Here is a 24,705-nt window from a genome sequence, read left to right on the forward strand (position 1 = left end):
TTTTTATACAAAATTTTAATGTATTGAAGTAGGAAAGAGTTCATCTGTGTTAGTTCAGAATTTCACACTGCCAGACAACTCATGACTAGTTTCTAAGATAAACTTAATGTAAGACTTTTTGTTTTGAAGTTTTTTTTTAAGGTACTTTTGCTTTTAGTGTGGTGACAAAAACAATGTTTTTCTCTTCGTTCAAACCACTGTGAGCTTTCCAAAGTACATAGTTTTAGTAGTAATTTCATCACAAAAATAAAACTGATATATGTGACTTTTAGACTGCTTTACAAAACAATCCTGTGAGTTTGAGTCTTAAGTTATGTTAAAATTGGTATGTCTCAGCTAGGATAAGGACAACCCTAGAAAAGAACCTCTCAATAAAAGAAGCAGTTTGTCAAGAATGACAGCTGAAATTTCCTAGCCTTTAGTGGTAGAGTTGACTGAAATCAAGTCAACAGCCACGTCAGTGGTAGTACGCATGGTCTATGTTTACTAGTACAAATCACAGAGATATAAATGTTAAAATAGCCACTCTTCTTAATAGTTTTGAGCAATGAGTCTGAAATTGTTCTATGGAAGGAACCTATCACGCTTTAAAAATATATATAGTGACTTGTGCTTTCTACTTCATAGCCGTGTGTGTTTAAATCATGTAATCAATTGGGGTTTTTTAGAAAAAAACATTCCAAATATTTTTCTGTAATTAAACTTTCACATAGATTTGTTGCAATTATTCTGTGACTTCATACATTCTCTTGGAATTTCCTTGTAGGTACATATAATTCTTTTTGGAAAATACAAGTTTAGATAAAAAACTTTATGACTACCTCAGCAATGCGGTATTGAGCAAGATATAATCTTTGGAGATGACTACCTTGTTATTCATATCTTTTTAGAAGTTTAAAGGAATGTGCACATTCTTAGAAGTTCAAGGGAAATCAACCAACTTAACTGAGAATTTAAGCGTAAGGAGACACAGTTCAGAACTTGTAAAATTTCTTGTCTTAAAATCTTTGTAGAACAAATTACATTACAAAGAACCACTCATAATATTTATTCAGTAGTTGTTTTTGCCAAGAATTGCTTTAAATCCCTTTAAATGAATTAGTATGTTTTATATTCAAAACACACTTAAAAATTATGCCCTTATTACAGATGAGCAATCTGATGCAAAGGGAGGGGGAGTAACTTACCCAAGTCACATGACCAGTAAATACTTGAGCTGGGATAGAAACATAGTTAGATACTGGACTCTCACTATTTAAGAATAGAATAAGAATAATCAAATAGAGGTGAGACTTCAGTGACATGTCCAAACACTTGATGGATTGCTTTTTCTATGGCATCTATTTGATGTGGATACCAAGTATGAGTTGTTGATGTCCATTATTTTCATTTTGCTAAATTGATAGGTAAAATAATTTACACTTAAGTATTTGGGAGTTGGAAGGCAATACTAGCACTTAAGCTTTAATACACAACACGGTAGTTAATTGAGAGTGGTGAGAATTAAATTGTACTTCAGTTTGTAGACTCATGAACTCTTGCACTCTGTAGTAATTGCTGGGAAAGCAAAGAAATGTGGTTTGTTGATTATAAATTTTTCAATTATTCATTGTCCATATTCCTTTTTCTCTAGGTTTTAATATGAATGCTGAATTTCCTAGATGGATTTCTTTTATGATATTTCATGTCCATATTTCATCAATTATAAACATATATTGGTACCCTGTCAAACAACTGAAAGCAGTGCTTTATAAATTTCCAGTAGAAACTAACACAGAATCATTCAGTGATGAGTATGCCATGAGTTAAAATGAGAAATCAATGTTCTTTTGCATTTCATTCAGTTGCAACATTGTAACTGGGTGTATTGTGGGCTTTCCTCCTTGATTATCAACATTCTCAGAAAATATGATCTTTTTAACAAAGATTTGAGACCAATTGATACAATATTTTAATCAATTTATCATTTTTTCTTGGCAAATTTATCTGATAAATACATTTCTGGGTTATTTCTTAATATTTTAGTTGATCTGCCACATTTAATATAAGAATAATTAAAACCCATTGAAAATAAAAGGGGCATTTTCTGAGATAGTAAATCCACAGCAATCTGCTTCCATAATTGTAGGGTAATCAAACGTTGGTCTGCACACTAGTTAGAAATGTCTTAGTTAATTGGGATCCTTGTACAATTGGTCAGGTTTTAGATATTCCTTCCCTTGAATAAGAGGGTATTTAGCTTTATTTATGATCTTGAAAATGCATCTTTTCATTTTCAATTGTAATCTACTTACCACAAATGTTATGTTCATAAGATCCTTAGCCATTATGGTAACAATGATGTACCAAGAAAACACATCATTGCCAAAACCGTACCACAGATCTACTATCTATTCAAATGAGAGCTCTAAATCTTTTTATTTACTTTCAGAAAATAGTAACTTGGAACTAAAGGATGACCTTGAATCGTACTGCTACTAACACATTTTGGTATAGATAATATAGTTGAATTTTTGGCATTTAGGAAGCATTAAAATTCCATCAATGTAACTATTAATTGCAAAAAAAATTGTGATAGGGATTCAAAATGTTGATTAAGATTTAATATTGGCTAAAATATGTTTGATTTTGGTGACTGAATAAACACTACCAAACACTACCATAGATGTGACAGGAAAAAGAACAAGTTACTTTGATTTTTTTAAATAAAGATATTTTTTGGATTAAGTTTTTGAATCAAGGCACTTTAAAATTTAGTTTTGATTCACTTCCGCATCAACAATACTTCGATTTTTAGAACTGGAGCATCTTCTAGCCTCTTCTTTATTAAATTACAAAAAAATCTTGTGGAGAAGCTAAGACTTAGAGGTGATGGGCCACAGATTGTGGGTTTGAAAATATATTTGATTTCTTCCATCAATTATCAATACCAATTTCATCATTATATAATAATTTTTTAAAGATTAGATGACATAGGAGGATGGCAGAATGAGCTGGTAACCTTGAGACATCATAGATGCTAGAGGTTCCCAAAGGGAAAAGTTTCCCATCTCATCTCTGTAAAAACTGTCAGTGTGGGGGTCTATTATCAACAAACAAACATATGAAAGTAAAACTGCATATGACTTGTTCAAAGGCTGATCATATAGTTTATTACCTAAAACCAGAAACCTTTGAGAGTTAATTAGGGTATAATTACACTGGGACAATGGGCTTAAATTGATACTATCTTAGATAAACAATCAACTTATAACAAGTCCAATGAATCAAAACTCTTTGCCCTGATATGTATTCAGATCAGCACTTTGAATAAAAGGTTTATTCAAAGCAAATGCAAAATTCCAGAGCAATATTATGTCTTTTTTTTTTTAATTTAGAGATGGGGTCTCACCTGTTGCCCAGCTGGAGCGGAGTGGCTATTCACAGGCCAGATCATAGCACACTGTTGCCTTGAACTCCTGACTTCAAGCAATCCTTCCACCTCAGCTCTGGAGTTCCTAAGATTACAGAGATGCACTACCATGCCCAGCCCTAGCATTAGGTCACCTTTTGACCAAAGGCATTCAAAGATATGATTGGATAGATCCCTTAAGGTTAAGCCTCAAGCATTATTCTTAAGGCTGTAAGTCACAGGTCTTGCTAGAGTTAGAATGCTTTTAAACGAGCATATGTGAATTACCTGGGGATTTTGTTAAAATGGAGATTCTGATACAGTAAGGCCAAAGGGGAGCCTGGGATTTTACCTTTCTGACAAACTCCCAGGTGATGCTGATGCTGTTGGACCTCGGACCCAACAGCTGATGCTGTTGGATCTTGGACCTCAACTTTACTTGAGTAGTAAAGTTCTAAAGTTAATTTAAGCAATCCATGTCTTGATGACCTCGAATTTTATCAAGAAAAAAAGGCTTTTCATTACTCAAGTCAGCAAGGTATGTTACCAGTTTCACCAACAAAAAGCCATTTTAGGTATCCAGTAACCTATTAGCAAAATATTGGTTATTGATCCAAGACAAAAATTTCAGAAGGGCTCTGTTAGTCATTGCTCAAGTATAACCCTCTCTGATAGCATACTGCAGCTAGATTGCATCAGGACTGTGCACTTGTGATTAACATGCCAGCTGACCACCACTCACATATGCTTTTTAAATAGGTACTTGGGTGTTGGTTTAATACAAGTCATATATATGCACAATATGTCACATTGCTTATACCAAAGAGTTTCAAAGTAAATTTTAGGCATCATGACTTTTGGTCTATTTCGCCTTTCATCTTTTAGTAACCAATATACACAGTCTATGTAATTTTATAATTGTGTGATCGATTGATACTAGGATGAGGGAGAACCCAAATACTAAAAGGTTGATCTGAAATGGTACATGGAGATATATAGAATATAGAGGTGACCTGCTAATACACAGCCCCCAAATTAGCAATGAAAATCTTTTTTTGTTGTTGCTGTTGTCCCAGATTTATTGAAAATAATAGAGTATTGCAGAAAAAATTCAAACAGGTCCCCGAGGCATTTTGAAATTCATCCCAACTGTAGGCTGAGTGACCTGCAGGTTGGACAGACTGCCGAAGTCCAAAAGCTTCAGCATTTCCTTAGTGTCAGGATCAACTTCAATTATCTCCTGATCCAGGGCTGAGACCTCAGGAACATAATCGTCTCTCCTTTCTCTGTCCTCCTCCTGCAGCTTGATGGAGATACCTCCTACTGGGCCTCTGTGAATCCGCTTCATCAGATGCGTGACATGGCCTGCTATCTTGCTGCAGAGCTTCTTGCTGGGGATAATGGCGATCTCCTCGCACACGTGCTTGTTCGTGTGGAAGTTGTCGCCCAGGCGCGTGTAGTACTTTCCTATGATGACCGGGGCCGCCTTCTTCACGGTTTTGGTGCAAACGCGGCCCATGTTGGCGGGTCCTTGGTAAAAGAGTGCAATGAAAGTCTTAATGGTCATCTGAATTCTCCCTGATAGTAATGAGAGAAGTTATTTGGTGCTTTCCAAAATGTATTATTTGAAGGCAAGAGGTTGTGTCTAGAACTAGGTTTCCACAGTAATGACAGGCTTTTTGGGCCTAATGATTCAAAGATTGTATAAACCAGCATAGATAATTTCTAGAAAATGATTTAGAATTAGTGCCGGAAAATATGATAGAAGAGGTTTGACACATTTGGATTCCTATTAGTCATTTAATAATTTTGTCTTTGTGCTTTTATTTGTAATGTAACGAAGCACCATCATTGCACTGTTGAGATGATCAAAAGAGTTACTAGAGATAACATGCTTTGAAAAAATAAGTATAAAATTAGCATTTCACGTTTAAAATAATATTCAACTTCTTATAAATCATTTCATTACAAGTCAATTTTTGTGGCTAAAACCCATCAAGATATTGAAGAAAAACAAAACTATCTTTTCTTACCTTCCAGTGTTTTAATAATTAGTGATGCCCTATGGTTGGGAATATAAACAAATATATGAATGTAAATAAGTATGCGTATAGATATGGCCTGCTCAGTTCACAAAACTGAACGTGTAGAAAATCTAGAATAATGAAGCTTAAAATTCTGTAGCTAACACTATAAAATGTAACCATGCAATCTAGTTTGTTTTGCGTCCTAAAGAAGGAATAGTTATCTTCTTTCTTTTCTAAGGTTTGATCCTCCTGCCTGGACAAAAGACACTTGTGCCATATAAATGACCATTTGCTTTAGATTTAAGTGGATAGATATTTTCTTTTCTTTTCTCTTTATAACCAGGATCACAGACATTATGGAAAGCCTCTTTGAAGTTTTATGCTAAGTACTTTCTGCTAAAGCTTTCATTTTCCTCTGCTTTTCTCACTACCTTTCCATTATGATAAATCACTAAAATCACAAAGCTTATCCTTACAGTGAACCTATCATTACTTTCTTTCCTTTTTTAAATTTTCATTTCTTCTATAAAGTTTTGATGACTTAGATAACTTAGACTACACATGACACTTTTAAGAGTAATGTTATACATATGTAGTTTTTTCATGCATTAAACACGGATTTCCCCCACTACAGCATGTCACATGATAATCACATGGTAATTGTAAAATATATGTTAAATACTACTGAAATGAAAGCAAAAAGAATCAGACCATTTTAAAGCTATCACCTTTCTACATTGTCACAGCATCCATCAATTTCCTTACTTACCATAAGAAAATGTGAATTGAATTTGCTTTCCAAAAGTGCATGTGTTCTTTTCACTGTTATTTGATGGAAATTTTGCATAACTTTTTGTTTCTTATAGAAAATATAATCAATAATTAGTGAATGAATAGTGTACATATCTCAAAAAGAAGGTGTATAAATCTTTATTATAAAATTCTGAAAAGAATAAGAAGTCAGAACTTACTATTTTAGTTTCATATTAGATAATTGTAAAATCATTATAAAGTGAACCAAATTTATTACTTGATTTAAAATAAAATTACATAATGCCCCCTTACAAACTGTTGAACAATAAGGCTTTAAAAAGTAATGTAAATATCTAACTGCTATTATTGCAATTACTTTTCATTTTCTGGAAATTAGTCTATAATTATAGTTTATGAAATACCAAATTCTGTGGTAGAAAATGAAAAAAACACGTTTTCTCTGCTGAATATAAATAAGACATTCTATTAAACTGATATAAAGACATATTTCACAAACTTTTAAAGAATTTTCTTTGAACTAGATTAAAGACAGTTATTTCTGAATTGCAGTCTCTCAAGTTGTTAAGTCAATTTTGCAAGGTATAAATGTGATACAAAGAGGAGCCTCTTGCTTCTGTAGGCTCTTTGTTGGCAGAAACAATGTTTTATTTTTATTTATCTCTGTGTCGTCAGCATCCAGTATCCTGAAATATGGTGGTTGATCAGTAAATTCCTCATGACTGAATACCTGTATATCTTCAGGGTATCCAGGAAAATACTCAATTGTGGTTATTCTTTCCAGTGCAGTTGCCTTTTCCTTAGAGAAGATATCTATTTTGTGGAGCCTACATCACAAAATAGATATGCATGTGAATATTAGAGCAGATATATTTGGTTATGTTCATACCTGTAGTGGTCTATCCTATCCTATTTTTCTAATTGTTTTCAGATCAAAAAGAATGTAGTAAAAAGGTACATGGATCTATAAAACATCACTTTTTAGAAAAGTAAGATTATTATTAATCTAATAAAATAATGAGTTCAGTAGTTTTGTCAGTTAGAACCAAATAAATCTGATGCTGAATATGATTTCCAAACTCCCCAGATAATTAGATTAATCCCACATCTTGATTCATAATATGCTATCATTGTTCACCCATGAATGGCCATATTTTAAAAAACATAATTAACTAGCCATAGAATGAACATTAGTGAACTTACCACCTGGACAAAGAACTAGATGAATAGTAACTAACATTTGCCTGGTTTTGCTTCTCTATCGTACCTCTCACAGAATTATCTTGACATTTGTGTTTGTAATTTCCTTCTAACTCAAATATGTATGCCTAAAAATATGTTATTTAGTTATTAGTTTCTGAACTTATGAAAGGGGTTTTAAATGTAGTTTAATATGAATCAGAACTGAATAAATGTATGCTTAGAATTAATTAATTCATACTTATAAAATTCTACAAATAGTATATTATATTCCAGACATTTTATTAGCCTCTATGAAATGAATCAAAATTTGGCAATCTCCCAGTTTTGCAGGAGTTCTCATTCTTTTGGTGAACACAGACAAATAAACTTACAGTTATTATGTGATTTGACAGAGAAAGGACTCCTAATGCTTTATGATATGTACTAGCAAGTGGACTGAGTTGAGCCTTGAAGAATGAGCAGGATTTACTTAAGCAACAAGGGATAATGGCATTCCAAGATTTTTTATGTTTGCACGATGTATGTAAACTGGTAGTGTAAAACAAAGCTGGAAAGAAAGGCAGAAGCCAGATGGCGAAGAGCTTTGCAAACCATACACAGTGTTAAGGTGTTTCTTTGTAGGTTATAAGAAGTCTGGGAAAATTTAAAGAAGATGGATTAAACGGTCTGTTTTGCTATTTAGAGAAATCATCCTAATAGCAGCCTGGAGGACAGGTAACAAGGAAGTCAAATGTGGTCACCAGACTATGACAATAATCCAGGTAAGAGTAAGAAATGTTGAGGATTGATCTCAGACAGAGAGTGAGATGGAAAGAAGTGAGAAATTTATAAGGACTTTAGATGAGAATAACAAGACTTGTTTACAAATGTGAATGATCAATAAGAATTATGTTGAAAGGTGAGAAATTTAAGATTTCCAGATTTCCAGATTTGATTACTGCATCACTGGTAAAACAATTAGCCTGGTCTAGAGAATTTTGTGAAAAGACATTTAATGAGGGATCATATGAGAGTGTGAGGAAAGAGTTTAGTCTTGGACCTGTTGAATTTCCTAGAACCTATAGGACAACAGCTAAATATATAGCTGAGCACCGAAACACAAGGCATTATACTAAGAGTTCTGAAAAATTCAAAATCAAACAGCTCTGAGCCTCAACAATTTTGCTTTCTGGGAAGGAATAATGCAAACACCCAAGTATCTTTCAGATTCCTAGGTGATATCAAACAGGAACAAAGAGTGCTGTGATTTGCCAAAGAGAAAACTCTCTTCTGTTTGTGTGATCAGGATGGGCAGCATGAGTGAGATGTTCCTTGAGGTTCGCCATGTGAATCTCATGAGTGCTTTGGTTAGCAGAAATGGTGGTGAAGGAAGGAAGGAAGGAAGGAAGGAAGGAAGGAAGGAAGGAAGGAAGGAGGGAAGGAAGGAAGGAAGAAACAGAGGCTAGAGAAAGATACAACAGAAAGCAGCATGGTATAGAGGCAGGGTATGTGGAAAACATTTACAGCTCTTCCAGTCCTTCATTCTGACTACAATTTGAGATTCAAAAAGGAGACTAGTGAGTAATAATCTGTAATAAAAATTGGGAACAGATTAAGAAGAACGTTGAATGCTAGGAATTGTAGTTTACTTAGTTGGCAGCCTCCTTGTGGATTGGAGCTCTAAGCTTAAATATGGTGTTAAGTGTAAAATGATCATATCAGAGTTTCACTTGAAGAAAATTAATGAGGTCCAAATATATGAGGTGAACTGAGGAAGACAGAAAATGCCTGTGAGGACCCTGTTTAGAACCCTATTATAATAATCCATAAAGAGAAAATGGAAGTTATAAAGGACAGCAGAAGAGAAGGAATAGAATGGATGTGATTTCATATTATTTTCAAACTTTTTAAATTAAAGATGAAAGGAAGGAGGGAGACAAGGATGGTTCTAAGAATTTGGGTCAAGCACTTGCTGGGAAGTTTGGTTACAGCTATGTGGGCCTGGGATCATCCCGATGACTATGTGTTAGAACAATTTTATGGGTCTGGGTGATTGGGAAGAAATAATTTATCTGAGAAGAAACAACTATCAAAAATAGCAAAGCCAGGAAAGATAAAGACTAAGAAAAATTTAAGTCATTTAAGACTAGCTTGGGCAGCATGGTAAGACACTGTCTCTACAAAAAATAGAAAAAAAATCCCTGGATGTGGTGTTGGGTGCCTGTAGTGGCAGCTCACTCAGAAGGCTGGGGTAGAAGAATCGCCTGAACATGAGTAGTTGAGGCTGCAGTGAGCCATGATCATGCCTCTGAACTCCAGTCTGGGTAACAAGAGTGAGATCCTGTCTAAAGAAAAAAAAAAAGAGAGACTCATTTCTTACCTTTGGATGAATGGATTTTTCAAAATTATGGGCATAGAGGAAAGACTACAAAGGGACATGGGATTTTTCCTTTATTTTACAAAAGGATTTAATTTGAATAAAATTCCACAAGTTATTTTCCAGCTTTAATATTCTGGAATTCTAAGACTCTGTGAATCTTAGATCTCCTTGAGAGATTGGAAAGTGGATAAGTAGAGGTGTTGTATATAAGGAAGGCTTTATTTTATTTGTCAATAAAGGGCAATGGTCAGCAAGGGAAGAGACAGTGACAAAGAAAAAAAATGATAATGATGGAGCAAGATCCCTGGAGGAGAGCTAAAGCAGAGATGAGGACATTTGCTGTGGCAAGCTGATGCAGCTCCACAGGAGCACTGACGAAAAAGGCGTTGGGTAAAGATAGAAGAAGGCTAGAGAAAGGATTTGAGGAAGTGCATTTCGTTGGGCTCAGCCCAAGTAGTAAATTAATAAGTGATGTTTCTCTTCTGGGAATGAAGGGGTAAGGAGAGGGAACTGGTGGGATCAGTAACATCTGCTATCAGGAGTGCAATAGACAAGAGATGCACTGAAAATTGCCAAATAGCAGTGAGGAGCAGATTCCTTTGAGTCTACACATTCCTTTGTCTGCATGGCCTCTCTGTATGATTTCCTTAAGCAGAGAGTGTTAATCTAGAATGTTTAAAAACATATTCATAGATGAATGTATTTGTCCTGTAGCCCTCTTCAGTGAGGTTAATTGAGGCTATAAAGCCCAGGGACATGCAGGCCTGACATGGGACAAAAGGCATTTGATATGACCTGAAAGGGAGATGGTATTTCTGTGATCCATTGCACTTCATTAAAGTAACTGGTATAGATAGATTGTTAGAGAGGATTTTCCTCACTACAATTTCACATCCACTGAGCCCAAATTATCATAGTCAGCAGTTTCTTAGCTTTTGATAGAGGGCAAAAAGGAAAGCAGGGTGAGAAGTACTGAGCTAAACCTCTTGTCTGATTTTATCCAGCCTTAGAGAATCTAAGGTACATAGAAATGCAATGTTTAAAATATTGGCTACATATAAAGATCAAAGAAAGGGATTACAAAGATAGCTTAATATTTTTTTAATGAGAAAATTTATACACATGTAGAACATAGCAGTGGTAACATGTGATGTTTGGACATTTTCAAAGTGAGTAAAGAGAGTCTTCGTGAACTCTTAGAAAAATCTTTTCTGTCAGTAGTCATCTATAAACTTCCCTGGCTTGGAGTCACAGCTGGGAAACTGGAGCAGGGTCAAGGGCACATAGCATTTCTTAGCACCAACAGATCCACAGTAATTGGACTTCAAAACCATGCTGAGTCCCTGTTTCTTAAAAACCAAACTGAGAATTATGTAGCGTTTAGCAACAAATAATATTCCCTGGCCAAAATCTAACGCTGCACTTGTAGACAATGTACAATCTGGATCCATTCCACCTGCTTGTGAAAGCTGCCAAATGTTTACTTTCTTCTAATTTTGTCCTGTGTTGTGTTTTCACTCATAACACATATTTTGCACCAAAAATAATTTAGTGGGTTACTGGGAATAGAGTCATAAATGAGGAGAAAATGGAGAAACTGCTGGCTGGTGGAACAGCCCACGATTAATAAATTGTTCAACATGTGATTTGGCAGCTCTTTGATTCACCAGCAGAGTCCCCTCCCTTGTAAATTCTAGTTGGCTTTCCCATACATTATTATGTGGATTCCTTATAACCACTTCCCTTTCTGATTTTCCAGAGACAGGGTATAAAGTTTCCCTAAACGCCAATAAAATGTGAAATCTTATCCCTCTCTTTAGGCTGGCTTTGTGTAGTCATCTTCTAAAATAAGAACAGCAAATGTCTTAAACGTTGCTATTTTCTATTTTTACGTTCATTCAATAGTTACAATTCTTCACAGTTTTCATTTCAGTGGCAGTGTGTTAAAATTTGAGAGATAGATATTAATAGAAATTGTACATATTTTTTTTGTCTTTAAAAATAAAATTAATTTCTCATAATGCTGTGAAGAAAAATCCACATCCTTAAATTAGTACAGATTATATACTAATTTCTCTACCTAATCAAAATCTATAGATGAGTGGACTTGAAAGAAGTACATTAACTTCAAATCCATTAACACATAATTTTAGTTTGCTGTTATATTCCTGAAGTAACATAAAAACACTGGGGTTTGAATGTTGATTCTGTTTACATAATCAGAGAATATTTGTTTTTTATGGAGGCATATGTTTAGTCATTGTTATTAATTGTGACACACTAAAAAGGGATGCTTTACTGTATTTTACTATACTGAAGCATTTGTTGACAAGCTTTTAAAAGGAGGTTTTCATTTTGTGCAATGGAGGAGAGGAAGGATATAAATAGCTTTCATCGTGTGCAGTGTCTTTGGAGAATAATTTTTTTCTTTCTTTTCTTTTTATTTTTTAAATGGAACTTTGGCAAGGAAAAGCCTAAAATATATACACAGCATTACATCATTTGTATTAAATCATTTTGTGTTTTGAGGGCTTTCTAGATTCAGAAAGTAAAAATTAGTTAGAATGAAAAGATAAATCATTCAATATGTCCAAAAGCCTCAGAACCCATGTTCCCCAGTATCAAAAAAGTTCATGGCATATTTATATGAGACCTGCAATGTCTAAGCCTTGAATGTTTAGAAGTTGCCTTGGAATGCAACTAGAGAAACAAAATTTGCAAAAAGATTTAAGTAAGTTTGGGACGAAGGGAGTTGTAGCTTCATTTAACTTTCATTATTATAGCTCTCTATAAAATTTAAGTAATGCAAGTAATATTTTGAGGGTTCTTATATGCTTTTCTCTTTAGCATTTCTGACTACATGACTTTCCTGCTTATTGGACTTGAGCATTTCCCTGCCTCTGGGCATGGGATTTGGGGTTGGGTAGTGTTGTATAGATTAATACATTGGACATGTTTCTAAAGAGAGAGAGACTTAATATTTAGCTATGTTTGCACAGAAGATAATAAGCTTGAAAGCCAGGTTTAGGGGAAGGGAAAGAATTGTCCAAATTTCTTTCACTTGCATTAAGATATCAAAGATCCAGCCTGAAGGAGCCATACATAGAGTTAGGCTTCTGTGTGGATAGAATGTCCCCTCTGCTTCCCTCAGTGAGACACTTTGGTGGTAGAAAACAGGACATATAGAAAGTAAAAGGCAACTTCTTCTCTCTAGCCTCAGGAAAACATGAGAAGCTTTGGAGAAAGAGGGAGAGGAAAAGAGAAAAGTAGCCAGATGTGTGTCTCTAATTCATGTGTCTCTAATTCATGGTGTGTCTCTAATTCATCTGCCTAGGAGGTATGTCATATACTTAGGGTAGGACAATGAGAATGGGATGGCATCAGCTAATTCCCCATCAAGAAGAAACAAGGAGGGAGGGGGTTCCAATATAGGGCAGTTTGGTCTAGCCAGGAAGCAAAGCAGCATAGTTAGAGAGGATAGGTCAGGCTGACACACCTCAGCCTCCTTCAGCTCCTGTGATTGGTAGCTGAGATGAGATCCAGGGGACTTGTGGGGTGCAGGGGTTGGGGGTTGGTGAGCTATGGCCAAGACTGCAGTGGGCCATCAGGCTTGGGGAGTGATGGAGACTCAGCACAGACTTGGCTATGAAACCTGTGATAGCTGTGGGGAAAGTCAGCAAAGGACAGATGGTGGATGTGCCAGGGGGAATCCCCTTTGCTCAAGCAATGGGCAATGGGCTAATTAGCCATGGAGTTTAGAAACAGTTTAGAGATACATGCCAGCAGATGCCCAGGAATTAGGTGGATTGGGATCATTATGCTAGAAACAAATTGATACAGCCAGTATACATGTGCAGGTCTGTTTAAAATAAGAGTTGGGATAGGGATTGTCAGATAAGAAGCAGAATTACCTAAAGAGACTATCTGCATATGCACACCAGGCTGAGTTTTAAACTGAATAAAGTTGAAGTTTTAATTTTTCCCTTCACTAACCAGTGGGTGATGGCTCAAGAAAAAAAAAAAATAGCTTATTTATAAGTTTAAAAAAGGAGCTACATTTTTTTAGCGTGTTTGAGTACACTGACCCATCTATACTTTGAGCAAAGCTCTGGACTCATTATTAAAATTGCTGGTGGTCTATTGAGCAGCATCACTATATCTGAATTCCCAAATGTGTCATGTGATGTCATATCAAAACTTTTATTATACTCAGAAAGTGGCAGTAAAACCTTTACTCCTTATGCTTAAAAAAATCAAAATTATTTCATAGTTCTTTGCCAATACTAGAAGTCATAAACTAATGCTCTGCAGGTCACAACATGCTTGTATACGTTTTACTTGACCCAAGCAGTGTTTTTAAAAATAAAGATAATAGTTGAAGCACTAGTCACAGTAGCCAAGACCTGGATTTCAACCTAAATATTCATTAATGGTACACTAGATAAAGAAAATGTGGTACACATACGCCATGGAATACTATGCAGTCATAAAAAGAATGAGATCATGTCCTTTGAAGGAACTTGGATAGAACCAGAGGCCATTATCCGTAGCAAACTAACGCAGGAACAGAAAACTAAATACTGCATGTTCTCACTTATAAATGGGAGCTACATGATGAGAACACATAGACACAAAGGGGTAAACAACAAACACTGGGGCCTACCTAAGGGTAGACAGTGGGAGGAGGGAGAGGGGTAGAAAAAAAATAACTATTGGGTACTAAGGTTAGTACCTGGGTCACAACATAATCTGTGCAACAAACCCTTGTGATACAAGTTTACCTACATAACAAATCTGCATATGTACTCCCAAACCTAAAATTAAAGTTAAGAAAAATGTGTTGTACATTTCAAAATTCCTAAGACAATAAATTTCAAATGTTCTCACCACAAAAGATGTTAAATATTTGGGTTGGTGCATATATTAATTAGCTTGATTCAATGATTCCACATTGTATTCATAAATCATAACATCACTTTGTATCCCTTAAATATATACAATTATAAAATGTTGTACCCAAGGCCGGGCGCGGTGGCTCAAGCCTGTAATCCCAGCACTTTGGGAGGCCGAGACGGGCGGATCACGAGGTCAGGAGATCGAGACCATCCTGGCTAACACGGTGAAACCCCATCTCTAGTAAAAAAATACAAAAAACTAGCCGGGCGAAGTGGCGGGCGCCTGTAGTCCCAGCTACTCCGGAGGCTGAGGCAGGAGAATGGCGTAAACCCGGGAGGCGGAGCTTGGAGTGAGCTGAGATCCGGCCACTGAACTCCAGCCTGGGCGACAGAGCGAGACCCCGTCTCAAAAAAAAAAAAAAAAAAAAGTGTTGTACCCCCTAAATATATACAATTATAAAAATGTTCAAACTTAATTCCATAAAAATATGACAAAAAGATTCATACCAAAAACTTTGACAAAAAAGAATTAGAATATTCTACAAAATCATGGATCTCTTGTTACTGTTGATGATATCTGGAGGTCTGGCCTCACCGTGCCTGCATTCCTAAACATCACTGATTGCTAAAGCTGAGCATTGGGTGTCCATTTCTTATGAGTGACGGTGTTTCACTTTGCCACTGTTCCTATTATTGTCTCTATCAAGCATGCTTCACGTATACCTCTAACCCCCTGGCATTCTTTGACATTGGATATGTAACTTGTATATCCAAAGGATAAATTTCTTCTCTAATCCTATTCTCAGCCCCTGACAATGCCCCCTGAACCTATATTTTTAACTTCATCTCTCACTCTCTCTCTGTAAGTTCTGTACTCTTCAAACACAGCAGAGAACTCTTCATTTGTGTTTGCCTGATCCCATTATTTTCTTTCTTTATGACGTTGGAGGGCCCCCTGCCTCTTTTTAGTCTAATCAAACCTTCCAAATAAAAGAGTTAAGTCAAACCAAGACCACAGACATTTTCTTAAATGCCACTGTGTGGGAGCCATTGTGTTGGACGCTGCTGGAATCCATTCCCATAAGGAAATTACAGTTTTTTTGGGATATAACACATAAACATTTAAGTAAACATATAGTGCATTGGATAACAGATCACAAGAGTGATAGAATGGTATAATGAGGCAGTATAAGCAATGGCACCATGAAAATCTTCATGAGTTGCCCACATCATCTGCATCTCCCTAAAGCAGAGACTCTAAATCCTGGTTTTTGTCATGGAAGAGCAGCTTTATTTCGAGGGTCTCACTAAAATCTCAATGTTAAAAATATATTCATTTAAATTAAAAAAAATCTAAGAACACAATGTACATCTCAATTTCATGTATACATACACACATAAAGAATACATAATGCACATTTACTAGAAGTTAATGAAAATTAAAAGCATGCATCTATAGTTCACATTTCTTCCAATTTCTTGGTCAGTGGTTCTTCAAAGTTTTGCAATTTAAAACTTAATACTATGAAAACATTTAGAGTTGTTTTCTATTAGTTCATCTAAATAAGAACATGGTATTTTTTCTCACTATATTAGAATTTCCCCAGAAGAATTTATTGTCATGAAAAAAAATACGTTCTAGGAAACAAGATAAATTGTTTTTTCTCATTTCTATCACTGTCAGGACTTGCCTCTCCATGCTTAGACCTAGCAGAGAAATGCTGAAGATATCCTGCTGGTAAGCAAGTTAACTGTTAAATAAGGCTCTAGGGTTAAAGGTTAACAGGCATGGATTCAGCAACAACTTTTTATAATGAACATGCATCACACCTATTAACCTAAACACCCTATTATATTAATCATATTTAATTGATTTTATTTCAATTTTCAGCATTCCCACCTAAGAAAATTGCTGTTTCCCTAACATTCCTAGAACTCAGTCATTATTATCATGTTAAAATTAGTTCTTCTATTGGTCATATTGACATCAGGCATTTAAATGATTATTTAATATAATAAATAAGGTCTAAATGGAGTTTTGCTTAAACTGAATTAATGCTGCTGCCTCTTTCTTTTTATTGATTTTCATGAATTATTTTAGTAGGTCGAAATAAAATAGCATATAGCTAAAGATTATTGTACGAGAATATATATGGCAATTCATTTATCTCAACCAACTCGGTGATTAATTAATGTAGGTTAATTAATTAACCTTGCTATATGGTATCCTGTGGGGTTAATGCTAACCATCCATCTATATACTTCTGCCATTGCTGAGGCAAAGGAGTAAGGCATCACTAGGAACTGGAAGATTTACAGTCTTCCCCAGTCATACCTACATAGGGCATAGCAAAAATTATACACGTTCCTATTTGAATAGACCATTACCCCCAGCTTTAAAAAGTAGAAAAGAGGCACAGAGAGGCAGAGAATGCTCCCTCCCTCTCCATCGCTTTCCCAGATCACTACTGAAAACTTATCAGGACTTGGTTTAAAAATCTCTGTTCCTTGGCAGTCTGCTACTTAGCAACTAAATCATTCTCCCTTTCCCCATTTGTTCTACTCACCTTGCAACCTAAAAGAAGAAAAACATTTATTCCAGATGTGTAAGTTAAATATGCAGGCATTCAAATTCAGTAGATTTTCATACATTTAGGGATGTCAGGAATGTTGCTAAATGCTAATGTTATCTAGGGTATCTCTGATGAAATGGGATTTAAGTGTGCTTGAGTAGCAAAATTTTATCAGATAGAATGTGGTATTATTACCAAAATAATTTATTTAATGATCTGTGCTTTCCAAATTTATAAGCAAGTATTTTTCCTTAGAAAATAGAGTGGAGGGGTTCTTAGGGCTGCTTTTTAGTGAACAACTGACCAAAAGGATAATTACGTAATACTTTTTTTTTTTTTTTGAGACGGCGTTTCACTCTTGTTGCCTAGGCTGGAGAGCAATGGCATGATCTCGGCTCACTGCAACCTCTGCTTCCTGGGTTCAGGCGACTGTCTGGCCTCAACCTCCTGAGTAGCTGGGATTACAGGCATGCGCTGCCATGCCTGGCTAATTTTGTATTTTTAGTAGAGATGGGATTTCTCCATGTTGGTCAGGCTGGTCTCAAACTCCTGACTTCAGGTGATCCACCCTCCTCGTTATCCCAAAGTGCTGGGATTCCTGGCCAATTCTGTAACTCTTAAAAGCTGGTGTCTAGAATGGGAACATTGTGGGGTTTTTGTTACAACAGTTTAACTTTCCCCATATTAGGAATATGTGTGTGAGTTCTATTTTATTCATATAAACCTCTATTGTTTAAAAAACACAAAGAAATAAAGATTGAAAGAACATTTTATATTCACGTGTATACTCATTACGATTTTCATCTTTTTTCAACTTAAATGTTTTTAAACTTTAAAGTTTCTTTAAACATTTGCTTGAGCAAAGGAGAATCTGCACTTTAGATATAATTACCAAAAAATGCATAATTAGAAAGAAACACTCAAATGCACAAACACATTAGTATAGTAAAAAAATACACTGCTGATAAAGCTTTCTTATCTAAATATTTGTTAATGGTTTTGCCAGAACAACAATTACCACACACACACACACACACACACACACACAAAAACACACACAATGCAATAAGCTTTAATTTAGGACCACAGATTGTGTAAAGCAAGCTCACCGATAATTACAAATTAGGCAAAATTGTGGTTAGCTCAATGAAAAGGCTCAAAAGTGTGCCAGGCCAATGGCAAAGGACCTAAATCTAAAGACAGACAAGCTTTTCTTGATTACAGTGATTACATCATGGTCATTAGAATTTAAAGTAACTAACCCAAACACAGACATCATATCTTCATTTGATAGCTATAGTCTAGTAAATAGTGGGAAAGGATGTTATGTATGGATTAAGCTTGATGAAATGAAAACAGACATTCTTTTTGAACCTGTCTGGCAAAGAAAATAAAAACTTCAGAATCAGGCAGTAAAGTGAGCTTTTAAAGTTCAGTCTCTTTGATTGGAAGGGGTCTGTGTACTGTTTTTGGCTATTCTTTGTTTTATAGAGAAGCCACTGCAACAACTAGCTATGCATGACTCTTTCAGCATGCAGTCTCTAGTCAACTCAGATGTTAGAGACCGACTTCTTGGTACTTAGGCCAATCAGGAATTTTAAATTTTCAAAGCATGATGAGGTGCTAGCAATGGTTCAATATTTATTTTCTCATCAACTGTAATACAATTAAACCTCGTGTGAGTCTTAACTCTCCAAATGTTGATCCTCAAACAGTCTGCAGGATCCTCTCCTGCTCTGCATGTAGCAGTTCATGCTGAGAAGACAAATGCTTTGCTCAGGGGAAAGAGATGCATTGGGTTACAGTTAGAGCTACACACATGAAAGCAAGCCCACTGGCCCCTGACCCTGAACCCCTACTTCACAGCATTACCTGTGGGAACACTGCCTGAAGAGCAGTATTCAGGATCAGGGAAAGGAGGCAAAAGAAAAAAAAATGTGGAGGTACTAGAGAAAAATAACAGCATCAAAACAGCATGTTGAAGTTTTTCTGTATTACCTGTCTTATGGATAGAAGATCCCAGCTTGTTTTAAGAAAACACAGCCATTATTTCCTTTTTTGTGTTTTTGGATTCTGCACTAAGAAAATGAAGACACGGAAGCAGTGGACTAATACACTGACATTATATAACCTTAAGGAACAATGACATTCTATAACCTTAAGATAAAAAATAACCGAATAAGACAACTTGTAGTCTGAACTTTATGTATTTATGTATTTATTTTTATTTTTTTGAGACGGAGTCTCGTTCTGTCACCCAGGCTGCAGTGCAGTGGCAAGATGTCGGCTCACTGCAGCCTCTGCCTCCCGGGTTCAAGCAATTCTCCTGCCTCAGCCTCCTGAGTAGCTGGACTACAGGCTTGTACCACCATGCCCGGCTAATTTTTGTATTTTTAGTAGAGATGGGGTTTCATCATGTTGGCCAGGATGGTCTTGATCTCCTGACCTCATGAACTGCCCGCCTCAGCCTCCCAAAGTACTGGGATTACAGACATGAGCCACCGCGCCAGGCCAGTCTGAACTTTAGTAAGACATTCAGTGTAAGTAAATACAAGAACACTCATGTTGCAACTTCAGCATTACCATCATCAAAAAGCATTTATTGAGTGTCTGGACTCACTGAGCATCCTTGAACCTACTAAGTTTAAAGTACTTAAGAAAGGAAACTAAATCTCATTGTAAACACAACTTAAGCAACATGAACTGATATCAGATCCTTAAATTGCGCCTTGAAGAAACCAGGTTGTTTAAAGAAAAACTGTGTCGAGACTACATGTAAATCTTGTATGCTTTATCACTCTGGTAAATAAGTGCTTTCATTTTCTACTTTACTGATGTTTCAAAATGGTCAGAGGAACTCACAAAAGCTTCACAGCAATTCTCAGATAAGGTTTTATCATCAAAGACAACAAACTATAGATAAAAATTAATCTTCCAAAATGCATTTTCTTGGGTCATGTTTTCTGGAAATAAAAGTCAATGAAATTTGTAAAGTTTTACTTTATATGTTTTCCTGGCATCTGCTGCAGCCATTGCCAAGAAATTTTCCTGCTAGCTGAGAAAATGTGCAAATACAATTGTATTGCTTGGGAACTTTTAAACCTATTAATATACTAAGAACCTGAAACCCTAGCCTGCTCAGTTAGAAGCCAGAGAGGTGGCCATGCACAGAAGTCTCAGGAAGCAAATGTGTGTGTTCAACTTCTTTCAGGGCATTGTATCCCAGCCGATTCTGATTTAATTGTTTGGGGTAGAGGGAAGCATCTTATAAAATCTCCCTAGGTTAATCTAGTATTCACTGTGATCTGGTTTGGATTCTTTTACCTACTTCTAGTCATTAAAGCAATGTTACCAATACGGTAGTGACTGGATTTTTTAAGCAGGATAGAAATCACAATGATGATTCCACTAAGAGATAAGCTCCTGGATATCTAAAAACTCTGATCACTCTCATTTCTCTTGTTAATCCCCTCAGCCATGCCATGGGAGATAAGAGACAAACAAGCTCTAAATTATATTGAATTGATTGTATAGAGCTTCTTAGACACTAGCATTTTTCACTCACTTGGATATAGACCTCACTTAGCTGTCCTGGGGATGATGAGACCCCAGCTTCTGGGACATTTATCACTTAAACAAGTGGTATGTTGCAGTGATGATTATAAAAACTGATAGCACTGGACGGATAAAAGTCAAGTTGGATTCTAGTTCCAAGGGATTCAGCAGAGGCTGTAGGCAGATGCATTATCACACTGAAGGGAAAACGAACAAACAACATCCATACATATACATAAGAGTTTGAAGTAACAGGAAAGGTAAGCACTGAGGCCTGAGGAACCCAGAGCTGGTCAGGATCCAAGACAGAGTGGGTGAAGAACCCAAACATTAAGCAAGGAAGTCAATGTATGCAGTTGATAGACAACTTGGAAACAGAGGCCATGTTCTTCCCACTTAGAAATGATATTCATGCTTCTGGAGTTGAACAATGAGATCAGGCAAGTGAACAAAAAATATCTGAAAGGGAAGACAGAACAGTAAAAGTTGACCCCAGTTCTAGGTCATTCATTATTCAGAATTCCGTGGAGCTGGTAAAGAAAATAAGTAAATGACTCATGTGCATCTGCTTATTGTTCTAGACACTTCACATATATTGTCACACTTAATTCTCATTATAATTACAGATAAGAATTATTGAATCATTTTTCAGATGAAGAAACTGGAAATTCAGAGGTGTTAGCTTGTCCAAGGTATGTACTTATTAACCATAGAATTAAATTTGAACTATCTGCTTATAATAAATGTTAGAAATTTTCCTCCCTTTTATTTTATTGCTTTATATTATTTTATTATTCCATTATAATTTCTGTGATCCAGAATATAGAATCAGATAATTAACTACAAAGCGTTGGTGCTTTCTGTAACATTTGTGAAATTATAGAGTTGTTTTGCTCATTTTTCATGTTTTTTTATTTTCATATGCTTGGTTTTTTTCTTCCAGTTTTGTAAACTTTGCTGGAAATACCTGAAGTGCTAATATTTGGCAATATATGTTTAAATTTTCTAACATGGAGTTTAATAACCTTAGTAGAATTAAATATATAAAAAGAGAGCTCACCATTATGATGCAGTGAGTATTTTTAACAATGACTTCAAATGGTAGCATAAGTTTACCAAGAGTCGATGATTTTGGGATTACTAAATGATATGATTTCAGGTTTTGTTTAAGCAACAGGCAAACATGAGCTAAATTACTGAGGTTCTGTTTCACTAAAGATATATAATTAAAATATAATTATAATTTTTTGAATCTAGTTTGTGTATTAAATTATTGAACTGTTCATACCTCTAAAACCTAACCTATGTGGATTAGGAGCTCACCCTTTATCCAATCCTTGGTGTTTTAAAACCTTTCTGATATGCTAATATTTGAATTTAGAGAAAGTTCGTAAATTTTTTTTTTTTTTTTTTTTTTTTTTTGAGACGGAGTCTCGCTCTGTCGTCCAGACTAGAGGGCAGTGGTGCAATCTCGGCTCACTGCAACCTCCGCCTCCCAGGTTCACACCATTCTCCTGCCTCAGCCTCCCGAGTAGCTGGGACTACAGGCATCCACCACCATGCCTGGCTAATTTTTTGTAGTTTTAGTAGAGACAGGGTTTCACTGTGTTAGCCAGGATGGTCTCTGTCTCGTGACCTCGTGATCTGCCTGCCTTGGCCTCCCAAAGTGTTGGGATTACAGGCGTGAGCCACCGTGCCCGGCCTATAAAATATTTTAAAAGTCACAACTTTATGTTTTAAAATAAATGTCTGCTCTAGAAGGCAGCATCAATCCTAATCAATAAATCAACCAGAGTTTATTAATCCTTTTCTGCTTCCTGGATGCTGTTGTACAACCAAGAGAAGGGCAATTAAGATCTGGTTTTGCTCTCAAGAAAACATATACAAAAAGTACAAAGAGAATACCATAAGGTAGAGTTAAGTAAATGAGTATTTAAATAGACACTTTCAATCCAAGACATGAAGGAAGCAGAAAGTGAGGCTTGGAGATGGGTTTATAAAGGAACTGGCATGTTAAATGAATGTTCAACAGAAAGGTATTATTTAAAGAAAAGTGGCAACAGCTTGTCAGACATAAACAAATTATGGAAGGAAAACTATGTCATGGCTAGCCAGAGTGATGTGCTCATTTTAGAGAAGTGATACTGAAGACAGAAAGTAAGCCAAGATTACAGAGAGCTTTATTTTCCCAGCAGTGTTTTAGACTTAGAACAACTTGCTGAAGGTTTTTAAGGTAAGAACTTTCTTAAAAAGCTTTGTTATAGATCAACTGGATGAAGTTCTGCAGAATGACTTGGAAAAGAAATGTACTATCAGTCACCTCAAACATTTATCATTTCCTTGTGGTGAGAACATTCCAAATCTTCTCTTTTAGCTATTTTGAAATATACATTATTATTAACTATAGTCACCCAGCGGCATAATAGAACACCAGAACTTATTTGTTCTACATATAATGGTATTCAAAGAGGTATTGAATTTTAACTTTTTTCTTATATTAGTATATATATTTTAAAAAGTCCTGTTATCGTTGAAAATCAAAAGGAATTTTGAAGGAAAAAATAGGAGCTTAAATACCTGAATACTATGGCTGTAAATGATAGAAAAATTAAATGTGACTCCAAAAGGCATTTGTACAGAGGTACAAATAACAGAATGGGAGCTGGTTAGTGAGTGGATACTAAAATTCCATTTTGAACGTAGTGACAGTAAATTGAAAATTCTCAGAAGTAGCTGAGCGCATGAGACTAGTGGTCTGTTCTGGAGATGGAGATTTGACAGCAGGGAAACACTATGACATAGTGAGTTAATGTTCATACAAATTTAGGGCTTATGATATTCCTTTCTCTTAGTAATCTGGGTGACCTCAGCTAAGTCATCTAATCCTTGGAGTCTTAGATTTTTTGAAAATAAAAATTGTCTTTCACAATATTGGTGACTAGTGCTTTATAGGCACAATTGAAATGATACTTATTCTGAAGAAATAATCATTATCAAAAAATTTATTACAGCATCTCCATTGCTATTTCACTTTAATTGAAGATTGCCCTTGGCATACTAGTTGAGAACACCGTCATGAGTTAATATGATTTTTTTTTTAAGTCAGGAATGTTCTAACATGGGTATGTTGGCCTAACACATACAAAAGTATTTGTTTGGCATAAACCTTTTCTCAATTAGATGCCTGAAAGAACAAAACACCATTATATGAATAACTTTTTTTCTAAGTTCATCTTCCTAAAATACTATATAACATATCCCAAAATATATTGCTAATTTGAAACTCCTATTTTTGTAAAAGCTGTCTGAGAAATGAGAATGAGAAATGGTCATTTCCATGTAGCTAGAATATGTCTATCAGAAATGATGCCTGATGAAATGTGAAAATGCTGATTAATGAAGGAGAGATCGTATAGGTCTGGAAATGCCAGATAGCCCAGCACTCCAGGTTGCATCTGAAAGCAAAGAATGGGGGAAAATGTTCTGGTTTAGCCTCTTAATAAAAGAACTTCAGTCCTCGTGACTGCCCATCTGGCATTTTTCACCAGCACCAAATTCATTAGCAATGATTAGTCCTTTTCTCCAAACCCTTCACTCAAAATAAGTAAATAAAAGGAGAGTTTGGGCAGCAAAAGATCAAGGGACAGTATCTCTATTTTGAGATGTCCTTAAGTTATCCTGATTGGTCAAAGCCTAAACAAGCATTAAAGAAGGAGGTACATGATGAAAAGATGAATTTTCCCTAAACATCTCCAATGTTACGTTCTGTTAGGTAACATAAAGAATTTGGTTAAAGTGATTCATATATATTATCATTTTTTCATGTTAATTTAGATCAAAAATGACACGGAAAAAATCTTTTTTCTTTATTTCATCACCTCAGCCTTTATTTAATAGAAACCCTCACTATATAAAATTTTCATGTCTTTTA

The 24,705-nt window shown here is 35.6% G+C and overlaps 1 protein-coding gene across 7 annotated transcripts in view; it reads right to left on the minus strand.

Annotated features, from left to right (window-relative positions):
• The window catches only part of LOC139362811 (small ribosomal subunit protein eS17-like), a 227,386-nt gene that overhangs the window by 162,142 nt on the left and 40,539 nt on the right, over window positions 1-24,705 (minus strand). For 3 of the 7 annotated variants that reach the window (XM_071094919.1, XM_071094917.1, XM_071094918.1), the window contains one exon: window positions 3,205-4,969. The exons of 3 other annotated variants lie outside the window; for them this stretch is intronic. In XM_071094919.1, coding sequence (XP_070951020.1) covers window positions 4,503-4,969 — 467 coding nt within the window. In that variant the 3' untranslated portion in view covers window positions 3,205-4,502. Of the gene's footprint in view, window positions 1-3,204; window positions 4,970-24,705 lie in introns of those variants that run through there. One more of the 7 variants, XM_071094920.1, reaches the window with a different exon arrangement.

Source organism: Macaca nemestrina, chromosome 4, assembly GCF_043159975.1.
Source record: "Macaca nemestrina isolate mMacNem1 chromosome 4, mMacNem.hap1, whole genome shotgun sequence".
NCBI classification, from domain to species: domain Eukaryota; kingdom Metazoa; phylum Chordata; class Mammalia; order Primates; family Cercopithecidae; genus Macaca; species Macaca nemestrina.